Here is a 12,072-nt window from a genome sequence, read left to right as displayed (position 1 = left end):
AGGCACCGATTGCGACAGCAAATTAGTTGATAGCTCTACGGGGTAAGTAAGTAAATTTACAATGATAGTATGAGTAAGCGTTACTCAACGAGGACATAGAAACAGACAGACGGAGACAGCGCTGTCTTTGTGTTTCTGCTTCTTTCTACCTCCTTGTTCAGCGTGCTTACACATTCCATCATGCTTTAAACCGAGTAGCCCATCAACATGTTCTAATTAAATTAACCTGCACCGTTTCACGCGCGCACAGGTAAATATGAACACACATCGCTCGATGACAGCGGAAACTGTCTGTGAAAAACGCTGAAGTTAAGAATCGCGGCAGGCAGCCGCGAGCCAATTGCTGTCCGTGCATCAGCCGCTTCACCGCGTACGAAACATCGAAAGCAAAGCGTATAGGAAGCTACCGACACTATGCGCACTGTGCAAACATCGCAGATGGCTTTGAAGATGAGGCCCGCGCGGGTGCGCGCGTTACCCACCTCGCAGACCGCTTTCAAGACATACGAGCGCCTGCAACGCGTTCCTGTGGCGTTCGCCAAAGGCGTCCATAGAATAAAGAACCAACTTTAGAGTAGGAAAACTGTACCTTCGACAATGGCCCGAAATTACAAGGGACCCGACAGACGGCGCTACTTAAACAGGAAGCGGAAATTCCATTCTTTTAGGGCAATATCCAATATGGCCGTTTTTTACCGGTGGCGTACGCTGGGTACGCGCCGTGCTCGCCTTGTTGGCTTTGCGGCATGCCTCAGCTGCCGCGTTTTAATCGCCAGGAGAATAAATGTCCTCTACTGACGCCCACACAAACAAGCCACGAATGAATGAACAGGACGGGCGACTTTATTGGCAGAAGAAATGCAGTGAACCTTCCCGAACAAGAGCAGAAATAAAATTTGCATGTCGAGATGCGCTGAAACCATTAACACGAGCTTGCAAACTTCTCACTTTTGTCGTCGCACATGGCGATCTGGGGACGAGCGACGATCAGTAGCGCAAGCAAATTGGGCAGTGCAACACCTGTTTGCAATTACAGTCTCCATTACTTGCATTGCGAAGCAATCGGGTGAGGCAAAGCATCTGCTGCCGCAGCCAACACAGCGACATGGACTACCCGGTACTTTAACTTCACCTACTTTGAAACCTGCACATTTGTTCTTGTTCTTTCGCGGGCCGCTAATGTCTAACTCATACTTGGTGCCCCACACTCTCAATATGGGCACCACCATTATGCAGCCACTTTTGCAGGCCTTTCTACCCATATCGCTGTTAATTTCATATACTTGGGACATGGTAATCACGTTTGCTAGTCTCCCTTCACGCCACATCACGGCCGATAAAGGCCCACAAGCATAATCTACCCACGGCTGCAGCAGGAAAGGACAAACAGGGAGCACCAATCGCAGTACATGTAAACAGGGAGTCTGTGTCGCTGCGCGGACTGCGGGAGCAGGTGCTTACCTCGAGAGGCCGTTGCCCAATGCAACTGACCACGCCGCCACATCCGAGAAATGTAACACGGCAACCATGTCCAAGTGGAACAACATTTAAACAATACTCTGCAATCACTTCAGCATACTCTAACATAACGCTCAATCTATACATTGGCACTATGCACTGTACATTGGCTACGATCCACATGACAACAGTGAGCATACACGCACGCGTGTTGCTTGCGGCACATTCAACCTTCCGACTGTAGACATAGTGTCTGCCTTCGTCGCACATGGTAGTCTGGTAACAAACAACCAGCAGCGCAAGTTGGTTGGACAATGTGTCCCACGTGTTTGCACCGACAGTCGCCGTTGAAGATGAGCAACTTCCATTGCGTAGCAATCGGGTGACGCAAGCATCTGCTCCGGCAGCCAACACAGTGACATGAAGTGCCCGGCATTTTAGCGTTACCGCCTTTCCAACCTGCATGTTCCTTTTTGTTCTTTTGCATGTCACTTATGTGTAACTCACAAGTGGTGCCCCACATTCGCTAAATATGGGTATGGTCGGTTTTGTGTGCATCACCGTTTCGCAGCCACTTTGGCAGGCCTTTCCATACATGTCGATATAAACTTCATACACTTACAACCATGTAATCATGTATGAGCGTATGTCTACATGGCCTACGAAGGCCACAAGCAAAATTTGCACATGGCAGCAGCAGGAAAGGACCGAACGGGGAGCACCAACTACAGTGCGTGTAAGTTCGCAGTCAATGTCACTGTGCGGACTGTAGGAGCAGTTGCTTGCCTCGAGAGACTTTTTCCAAAGCAACTGACCAGGCTCCCACATATGAGAAACGTAACACGGTGACAAGTACAAAGTCAGACAGCAGCGAAACTAGATTCTGCAATCAATCACTTCAATGTAGCTTGTGCAAAAACACAGGCTGTCGAGCAAGAATAGCAATCCTGAATGAGACTATGAATTAAATATGGGAATGAGAAAGCTTGCATTCAAGAAAGAAGCCAATCTATCTTGCAAGCACTGAAGGCGAAAAACATTAGGAAAAATTATATGCTATATAGCGTATAATGTAAACGTTAATGCAAGACACAGGCCAATGCCGCATCAGCTATTTCAGGAGAGGAATTGCACGTGGCAATGTACACTAGAAAATGCTGCTCGAGATGTGTTATGCTTCTAACAATGACTGGTATTAATTATGAGCAACGAATCGGTGTACCTTTATTGTTTGTATGAGGAAGAGGAATGATCTCTAATAAGCATGTGGAATGAAAAAGCTTGCATTTATTGAAAAAAAGATTATAATTGGCACGAAGTGGCAAGGCCACGAAGCTCACTAATTAAGGGCAAGCTGGCGTAACGCTTTTGACCAGCGCCGTCTGTGCTTGTTCAGTGGTCGCAGGTACATCTGAAGACACAGAATTTTTGTTGTTGTGGTACCTGAATGACTCGGCCAATATCCGTGCTGGTGGAATGATGGCGGAGGCCCTTTTCACTTTTCACACAGTCGTCTGTAGACTTGATATCTCATCCAAATAATTCTGCAATGGCTTCTCTGTTCCTGGTCTTGCGAATTCGGTTCCAGCCCCTTCCTGTTGGTGTAGTTTGGGGCTCCCATGATGACCAAGATGTACTTGGCACAGACTCAGTTGGGGCAGAACAGTGACACATGATACAGCAGAGGTTATCCACACTCATGTAGTTTTTTCTTTTATGCTCGAACCAATTTTGCTGAACTATAAACATGAACAAACGTTCATATCATCGGATACAAACAAATGGCATGTATCTCAAGGCCAGAAGGCAAATACAGCATAAATCAAGCATATTTTTTCTGAACGAGTGGTTGTTTACCTTGTAGTAGCTTCCAAAGTACACAGGATGACCTTGTTGTAGCGGGCAGCAGCTTCTTTTTAGTGCATGTAGTGTGTTGCTTTTTACTGGTGCCTTCCTCATTACTGCATGTGTGCAACAGAAATGTTGACTGCATTAGAAATTTAATAAGCACAGTTTTGCAATATAAAATGCGAAAAGGTGCGACATATACATTGTAATGGTTTGTGACTACAGAAGACATACAAATGTACACTATTTGTTCTAGGGTGCTTAAGCAGCATGGTAAATAAATATTGCTGCTCTCCGTAAAATTTATGTCTGCCTAACTACAATGCATGTCAACAGCTTAAGTATTATTTAGATATCAAATGAGAACATTTATAAGCCCGTTTATACCCTAGAAATCACACTGCTGGTTTCACAAGCAAATAGATGAAATACATGAAACTATTAGAAATGATCCATACTTTTTCTACATCCACGTGCTGCACCGCTTCACTACTGCAAAAACAAATATCCTGAGGTAAACCAAACTGGACAGCAAGAAGATTTGGAAACAACAGGTACGAAATATGGGTGAATTATCATGCGTGCAACTGTTTATTACATTCAATTCAGTTCTTTAGCTTCCGTTTATCAAATCGTTATTAGACTGTGAACTAAAGAAGTTTCTGATGGACTCGGAAAATCTATATATATATATTGATAAGGTTACTCCGTCACCTATGCCTACGGCTACAACGAGATGAAAAATGTGACGCGCGTTCCTATACCGCTTTCTCTTTCGTGAATGTGTATAATGACGGCATCACAACTGAAAGTTTATTTCGGAAACAGCAACGGAGGGTCCTGACAGTCCATATGTAATGCAGCATCTAAATCGTTAACTTGCCCCCGCCTGTAAGTTAACGAGACGAATATACAACATAGCAATTGAAGCAGCGATGTTAAACGACTAACTGGTATTGCTGTCCCCTGTCGCAGCTGGGCTCCGCTCCCATTTCGATGCAGACGTGTTCCACATGGATCACGACTGAAACCTAGCTTTCGGGCTTACACCCCAAGTTAAATAACGCGAGATATCGAAGCGCAATAAGCTGGTTTTAGCACAATATAACCAACCGATGTAGGAACCAAGGAATCCGTACCTGCCGTGCACACGAACATACTGGTAAAAAATTTAAATCCAGGCAAGAGGTCACGCGGGAGGTAGATGAAGCTGAACGCTATTTCGCGCTTAAAATGGCAGAAAACAACAAAGTTGGTAATAAAGAGTACAATGTAAAATAAGGAATGATAATTTTGTACTCTTTGTCATGTAATAAAAACGCTTCCTTTATTGTTGCAGAAAATTTGGAGGGCAAAATTGCGCTTACTACGGTGACTCTAGTGGGAGATAATGCGCTCACGGGGGAACCTTTGAAATTGGTGTACTATGCCTGCTTCTTTAGCAACGGCGCGCGGTCGATTGTTCCGCCCTCTGTGGCCATTTGTTGAACTTGAGAGTATTCGGGGCCTGGGCATCTACTACGGCGCCCGCAATTCGCGTGGCCAACGCCGTATCACCCGCAGCGGTTGCCTCCACTCTATGAGAGCAGCATTCCGGGCAAGTTGGTAATCCATTGCTTAAATGATATTGCGCGACATAAAAAACGACACGGACGTGAAAGAAGACGACATGCCAAGCGCATGGTGTGTCGCTTGGTGTGTCGTCTTCTTTCACGTCCGTGTCGTTTTTTATGTCGCGCAATATCATTTAAGCCTCCACTCTGTACGGAGCGTCGGGCGAGGAGGAAATCGAGGCACCATAGCAGCCGCCGGAAAGGAACTCCCCTCCTTCCTTGGCTTACCTCCTTGCATCGTGCGCCAGGGGGGAGGGCACACATCCGGGCCACGTTCCTCGCTCGCGCACGCGAGATTTCAAGAGTGATTGTGAAGAGGAAGTGGCTCTGAACGTAATTAGCGAAACCACGTTCGACGGCTGACCCTCACACGTTTTCCCTCATATGGAACCTCACGGTGACGGCGACGGCAGAAATGTGACTGGAGTGTCCATGTAATTGCCATCGGGAAAAAATGATTTTGCAGCACTAACGCACATGGTTTAATCTAAATGAAAGAAAGTTTGAGTGGAGCAGTTAATTAAATGCCGTGTAACCAATGGCTTTGGGTGCATACATTTTTCTTTGACTACTGCCGCACGGGAAACCTCGTGCACTGTTGTTATCAACCAGCAATGCTGCAAGTTTGTTCTCACCGAATGTTTTTTTACGAATCTTCACCAGTCGCAAGTTAAGTCACAGTGCAAACACCGAATCAAGCTGGCGTAATGCGAGAGTTTACGCAACAATGTCAGGACGATGAAGGCGATGTATGACGCTTGTCGAAGGACGACTGACGATGAGAGGTGTATCTATAGATAAACACGACATACATCTAGTCACATTCATGAATTCTGTACAACTGTATAGCAGTGGCACGTGCCCGTTCTGGAGAACTGAGCAAGAATGAACATGCACCCAGCTGATCACACGCTGAAAGAATCAATAAAACACGGGTATAACAAGTTATTCCATGTAATGCGCTGTTGCTGAAAGGGATTAGTGTGTTAAGGAATCGTAAATAAAATATATATCTTGGATTCTTAGCTAGATAAAAGCATATGGGAAGATTCATAGCGACGCCACCGGGTGAAGGCAAGCAACTTTCTGTACGTAACCTTACACAACGATGAAGCTAGTACCACTTTCCCCGGACCACTGAAGGTCACCTGGCATAGATTTGCGCCTTGCTTGACAATTACAAAAATCGCAAATATGCAATTTGCTTTTGTTTTTGTAAATTCTTCTCACCCCCTTGAGCACTTCGACTTGACGTGTGGTTAATTCTTTGGTCTCGGTTGCTAAAATACTACAATCGCAGCCTTTGACATTTTTCATTGGTTGTTTGTTTGCTTTAAAACGTGTCAGTGGGCTGTGCTTTCTCATATGCTCGCGTGCTGTGTAAATGCTGCCTTTTTTTTTATAGTTCCGTCATTTAGTGCGAGACGCTATTATCAGCTGACTACCCGTCGACTTTTGTCTCAGCAGTATGAATATCGTATGCTATAACGGAAGGAAAACAACTAAGCACAAAACACTTCCTGCGTCCTCTGGGTGGTCTAAGGCTGACGCGGTATGTTATTTGAAAGAATTCCATCCAGGTATGCTACACCGGAATGAGAATGGGCTGGGGTGCGTTTGGCGGGCGTTCTCAGATCATGAACAGCAGGTTGCCATTATCCCTCAAGAGAAAAGTGTATAACAGCTGTGTCTTACCAGTGCTCACGTACGGGGCAGAAACCTGGAGGCTTACGAGAAGGCTTCTACTTAAATTAAGGACGACGCAACGAGCTATGAAAAGAAGAACGATAGGTGTAACGTTAAGGGATAAGAAAAGAGCATATTGGGGGAGGGAAGAAACGCGAGTTAAGGACATCTTAGTTGAAATCAAGAAAAAGAAATGGGCATGGACAGGACACGTAATGAGGAGGGAAGATAACCGATGGTCATTAAAGGGTTACGGACTGGATTACAATGGAAGGGAAGCGTAGCAGGGGGCGGCAGAAAGTTAGGTGGGCGGATGAGATTAAGAAGTTTGCAGGAACAGCGTGGCCACAATTAGTACAAGACCGGGGTAGTTGGAGAAATATGGGAGAGGCCTTTGCCCTGCACTGGGCGTAACCATGCTGCTGCTGCTGCTGCTGCTGCTGATGATGATGATGATGATGACAGTGATGATGATGATGCTACACCGAAAAAAGGAAAGGATGGAACTCCTTAACGGGAATTATTGTTTATGAGCCAACTTCACCTCGTTGGCTAGAAGAGCTGACGGCCGTTTATTTCGCGCTGCTGTACAGAGCGCCTTGGGCGCAGCTCTCACTCGGCGCGGGCGGGGCACTTCTCTCCCCACAAAAACTATCGATACGCTTTCTTTTCATTGCTTAATTTTTCTTACAGTTTCTACTTGATATTTTTTTGTCTATTTTCCTGCAAATTACGTTGTCTACTTAAAGAACCATCATTGTCTACAAAGCTGGTGATTGTTCCTTTCGGAAATGCAAATCCATTGAGTGTTTGATTTTCGTGGAGGTATCGCACTTATGAAGTAGCCTCCGTGGACGGCACCTGTTGCCGAATCTTCCGTTGCAGGGCACTGAAACTGGATAATTTGGACGACGCAGCTGGCGATCTGAGCGCGCTGCGAAGACAGGGCATCCGGCACTACGGACTGCTCACGGTGCTCGCGTTTCCCGACACGTTCATCGCCACGGTATCGAGAACGAAACCGATTCTCGAGGTGGGTGCGGGTGGTGTACCTATGCGCAAACACACGCACACATACACGCGCGCGCGCGCGCGCACGCATATATATATATATATATATATATATATATATATATATATATATATATATATATATATATATATATATATATATATATATATATATATGTCTGCAATAGAGTTCATGTTTGGGCTACAAAGGAGGCCTCTTCTACATTGCGCGTTAGCAACTACATGGCACGTCAAACTAGCCGGCCACAACCGATCTCCACCTGTCGTCAAGTTCATATGCCCTGCTTGATGCCACTTTTACGCAATATTTTTTTTTCCAGGTCGCAGGAAATATCACATATGAGAACAGCGCAATCTACGATGTGCGTTGTTTAGGTATTTGAACGCTTCGACGTCTCGCCCTAACTGAGCACATGAATATATTCTTCTCTATGCAAAGCTGCACGAAGTTCAAGAACGGAATAAATGACGCATTAGTGCTGCCGTCTTTGCTACGTTGCGTTGGCAAGACATGGAAAGCACCCGCTTGTATTTAACTAAGCTTAATGTCATGAATAGAGTTTTGTCCTGTAACCTGAAATTGAATGTTTGTTTGACATGCTCATGTTAAACATCATAGATGTGTAGCTTGAAATTGTTCGTATGCTTTTATTTTTGCTTGGAAACGCTGTAAGCTGCAGCGCAAAATTTTACAGAAGTGTTGTGCTTCAGGCGGGGATTCTTCCCTGATGCAGTTATATTTTTTTACTAGCCGAAGAAGGAGAGATGTTTGCTTCAGCCAGCTACATAACACAAGTAGAGCATATTTTGAACAGGAGCTAATTCAAACGTGGCCCGAAGGGACACTACTGCGCAACTCAACATAAATTTCAACAGCTCATGTACTCTTTCAAACATTTATTTTTATTATTTTGCGGTAGTATGTATATTACGCAAAATATCTCTTTTCCTTATAGCTCCACCAACTAAGCAAGGTCTGCTATTGTGGCATCGTGAATTTCAAAATATTTTATCGTATTTCAGCCCCTGTGAATCAGTGAAGCTTACTGAAGCTTAATATGTTTACCCTTTGGGTATTTTGAGAATAAAGAGTAGCCTAAATTTAGCGATAAAAATTATTTAGGCTCAAGCAGACGCCATCAAAATCGGTGACGTCACGACAAGCTGAAGTGCAAAGTTCAAAGTAGCGCCGCCACCTCTATTTAATTTTTCCTGTATTTCCGGTCTTGCCAAAAGTATTTTTCTGGCAAGGGTTGTGGTTTCAGCACTGCAGAAATGTGATGTACTGATACAGGTCAAATTATAGTTTCTCTAGTGTACTCTAATGTTATAATAAGCAGTAAGTAAAACTAATATTCAATATTATTCCTCAGAAGAATTCATTTGTTTTACAGATGGAGCCACCATGGAGCCTATGCAAGGGTGCTTAACGCAGCGTTACGTGTCCTGCAAAAAAAAAAACATAGTAATTTATATGTATCTGATAGTTTTAAGGCTGTTTGATATGTTACTTTGTGTCGTGAATATTTGGGTGCACCAGAAACACTAGATTTTAAATTCTGTGCATCTTTTTTTTTTTTTCGGACGAACCTTCCACATGGCGGACAGAATATTATACCACCTTAAGGCTCCTGCTAACGGTCATCTCCCCAAGTTCTCGATAGCACTGGCACCCTTCCTGCAGGGCTGTGCGGCTCACTGACACCACTTCAGCCGGATTATGCAGTTAGGACACTGGCGGCGTGAGAGGCTGACGTTGGAGTGTTCCCTTTAACACTTGACCACACTGTAGATGCCTACAGAGATTTCAGCCATAACGAAAGTGCCTCTTCGTCGTGCGACCCAATGCTCACACCTCAGACGCAACCGAAACGTCCCTCCTGCAGTGACCGGTTTAGACGCGCGTACAGGTCATTTTCGTGCAACAGTGTTCTAGGCTTGCGCTGCTGGGATCGAGGTCGCGGGTTCGATCTCCTGTGGCGGAATTTCAGGTCGTGCAAAGCGTTCTGTAGTCTTTCACTAGAGCGTGTCGCATAAAGAGATCCTTAGTTTTGGCACGCCAAACACTGACTGTATGGAGGCAAATGGCGTAGCGCATCAGGGACAGGACAAAAGACGAACACAGAAACCGGACACGGCGCAGAACGTGTGTGCCGTCTGTGTTGTTCTTTTGTCCTGTTTCTGCCTCTGCCGTAATCATGATATACCAACAAGCCCAATGTGCAACTTTAGACAGATAGCACACATTAAAACGTGATAAGTTAAGCCCTCTGTATTCGCGCCACGTCTTCGTTGAACAGCGCACGACATCCCCAGTGATACGCTTTAGCATACCATCCTGGCGTACCATGGTAGAGAGCGTAGATAGAAGTGATTTATGTAATAAAGAATTAGGTATGGGAGCGTTCCGAATACACCCCGGTTGTGCATTACCGATGCTGATGTGGCACCATCTGGTAGTTGGAGATAGAAAGCTTCGCGACTTAGTACCATCTCGCTAGGCTTACCATCTTCGAAGCAAACAGATTATCTGTATAATACGAACAAATCACCGCTAATACTTTTTCGTCAGCGTGTGATGATTCCAAATAGTGACCAATTTTAGGATTTATTTCTTGCTCGCTACAACACCAAGAAAGTATTGACACGTGTACTTATCTTTACCGGGCGACCACGTTTCGCCGCCTAAGACATGTTATCGCACAGCACAGGACGCGCCTGCATGTATCCGAAGTTTCTGGAAAGTTATCGATGATTCTATCCGCTGTCTGTTGTCGCCGAACCTTGTATTATCTGATTTCATCGCCTGACGCGAATGGTGTAGAAATTTGTGGAAGGCACGCGGGTCCCAACGATTAGTCTGGTACATTCGACGACTGCTGTATAAAAGCCGACGCGCTTGACCCACTGATCAGATTTTCGACGATCGCCGACCGTGTTCGCCGCTATCGTGGTGCTATAAATGTCGCCTGTTTCGTGGGCACAGGTTCGCCCAATGAGTTTTGTCGTTCACAGTATTGCTACTGTGTTCTTGAACGTCACCACCACGTGACAGTATAATAGGTGCACTTGAAACAACGTGGGCGCTCTGAGCATATCGAAACGGTTGCACATTCACGGTAACTTGCGGAAGACACCGAAATAATGAGCTACACAAGGTGCGCATTCGCAATGGGCCCAACGTATCATGTGTCATGGAAAGCCTCAACACTTTATGACAATGTGTGGCTGTATAGCGTATTAGCAACATGCAGAGACAACGCTGATGTTCCTGCTAATACGTTGCGTTTGTTTCCGACATGGGCAACTGCAAGGTGCTCGGCAAATTGTATGAAAATGCTGCTATTGCGCCCCATGTGTTGAAACAGCTTGTGTTCTTAATTTTGGGTCTTCAAAGTTGCTTATTATTTTTTTTACAAAAACGCGAGTGCAACACATCGTTGCGAACTTCCTAATATTGACATTGTCAACAATTATACATGCAGCAACCACTGTATATTTTCCATGACTGCGTCGGCAGTGGGCACAATCGCTTCTTCCGTAAAATTGCCAAAGTGACGCATACAGATACTTGTGCGTAATTCTGTGTGTCGACATCCACAAGTGGAGCGCTCAGGGCTCAGTTTGTATTCAAAGCCTTACAAGCAAGCGGAGAGCAGACGTGCATCTCCTGTTTAGTCTTTCCTACACCGGGTATCTTCTCTTCACGATGCGGCTATTTATTAAAAGTGCGTATGCGACATGCTAGGAATCAATCACTCTGTTTAAAGAAAAAAATACAGAGCGATTTGTTACGAATGCATATTTACACTTGCTGAAGCTCCGGCTATGTAGACAACGACTAGAAGCATATCGTATCCGTCGTGCTTTGCTTGTGTTGCAGAAACTTAAACAGCTCCAGGGCAGGGACCAGACAGCGAAAACCGTCATCGCCATCGGCTGCGTCGATTACAGCGGTAACTTCTTATCCAACTTCACAGTGACACTCACGGAAGTTGCCAAGTAAGTGATAAGAGAACCACATTGAGGGTGAACGAATATCAGTATGTTCAGTGAAGCTTTTGTAAGATAACGCTGAAGTCAAATAGCAAGAGTGTACCTAACACAGGCTGCATGTACTACGAATGCAACTTCACGCGCGCCATACTAGTATTTATTGAGAGCTTCGAAATTGGCAATAGGCGCCAGCTGGAAATTGGTGTCTATGGCTAAGAAGATTATTAACGGGGCTGTTAGAGAAACTTAAGAGGGAGCTTTCCCTCGGGGTCAAAGGGCCTCACGTTTCCCTAATCAAATGAACGCGAAATGTCCAAATTTTCTGATGAGGCTACAGCCTGAAGATTAATATCAAACTGTTGCGTTTGGAGTGAAAGGCTAAATTTTAGCAAGTAGCAAAGAAACGTTTCAGTGAGGACCCCATAATTGCAACAAAATT

General features: G+C 45.1%; 1 protein-coding gene across 2 annotated transcripts in view; it reads left to right on the top strand.

Moving 5' to 3' along the window:
• Positions 1-12,072, top strand: part of LOC135914139 (uncharacterized) — a 120,235-nt gene that overhangs the window by 75,889 nt on the left and 32,274 nt on the right. For both annotated transcript variants that reach the window (XM_065446893.1, XM_065446892.1), the window contains exons 9-10: positions 7,491-7,638; positions 11,521-11,639. In XM_065446893.1, coding sequence (XP_065302965.1) covers positions 7,491-7,638; positions 11,521-11,639 — 267 coding nt within the window. The remainder of the gene's footprint in view (positions 1-7,490; positions 7,639-11,520; positions 11,640-12,072) is intronic.

The sequence above is a fragment of the Dermacentor albipictus genome, unplaced genomic scaffold (genome assembly GCF_038994185.2).
Source record: "Dermacentor albipictus isolate Rhodes 1998 colony unplaced genomic scaffold, USDA_Dalb.pri_finalv2 scaffold_15, whole genome shotgun sequence".
Lineage (NCBI taxonomy): Eukaryota > Metazoa > Arthropoda > Arachnida > Ixodida > Ixodidae > Dermacentor > Dermacentor albipictus.
Note: the sequence above shows the minus strand (reverse complement) of the source record. Positions and strands in the feature narration are given on the sequence as shown.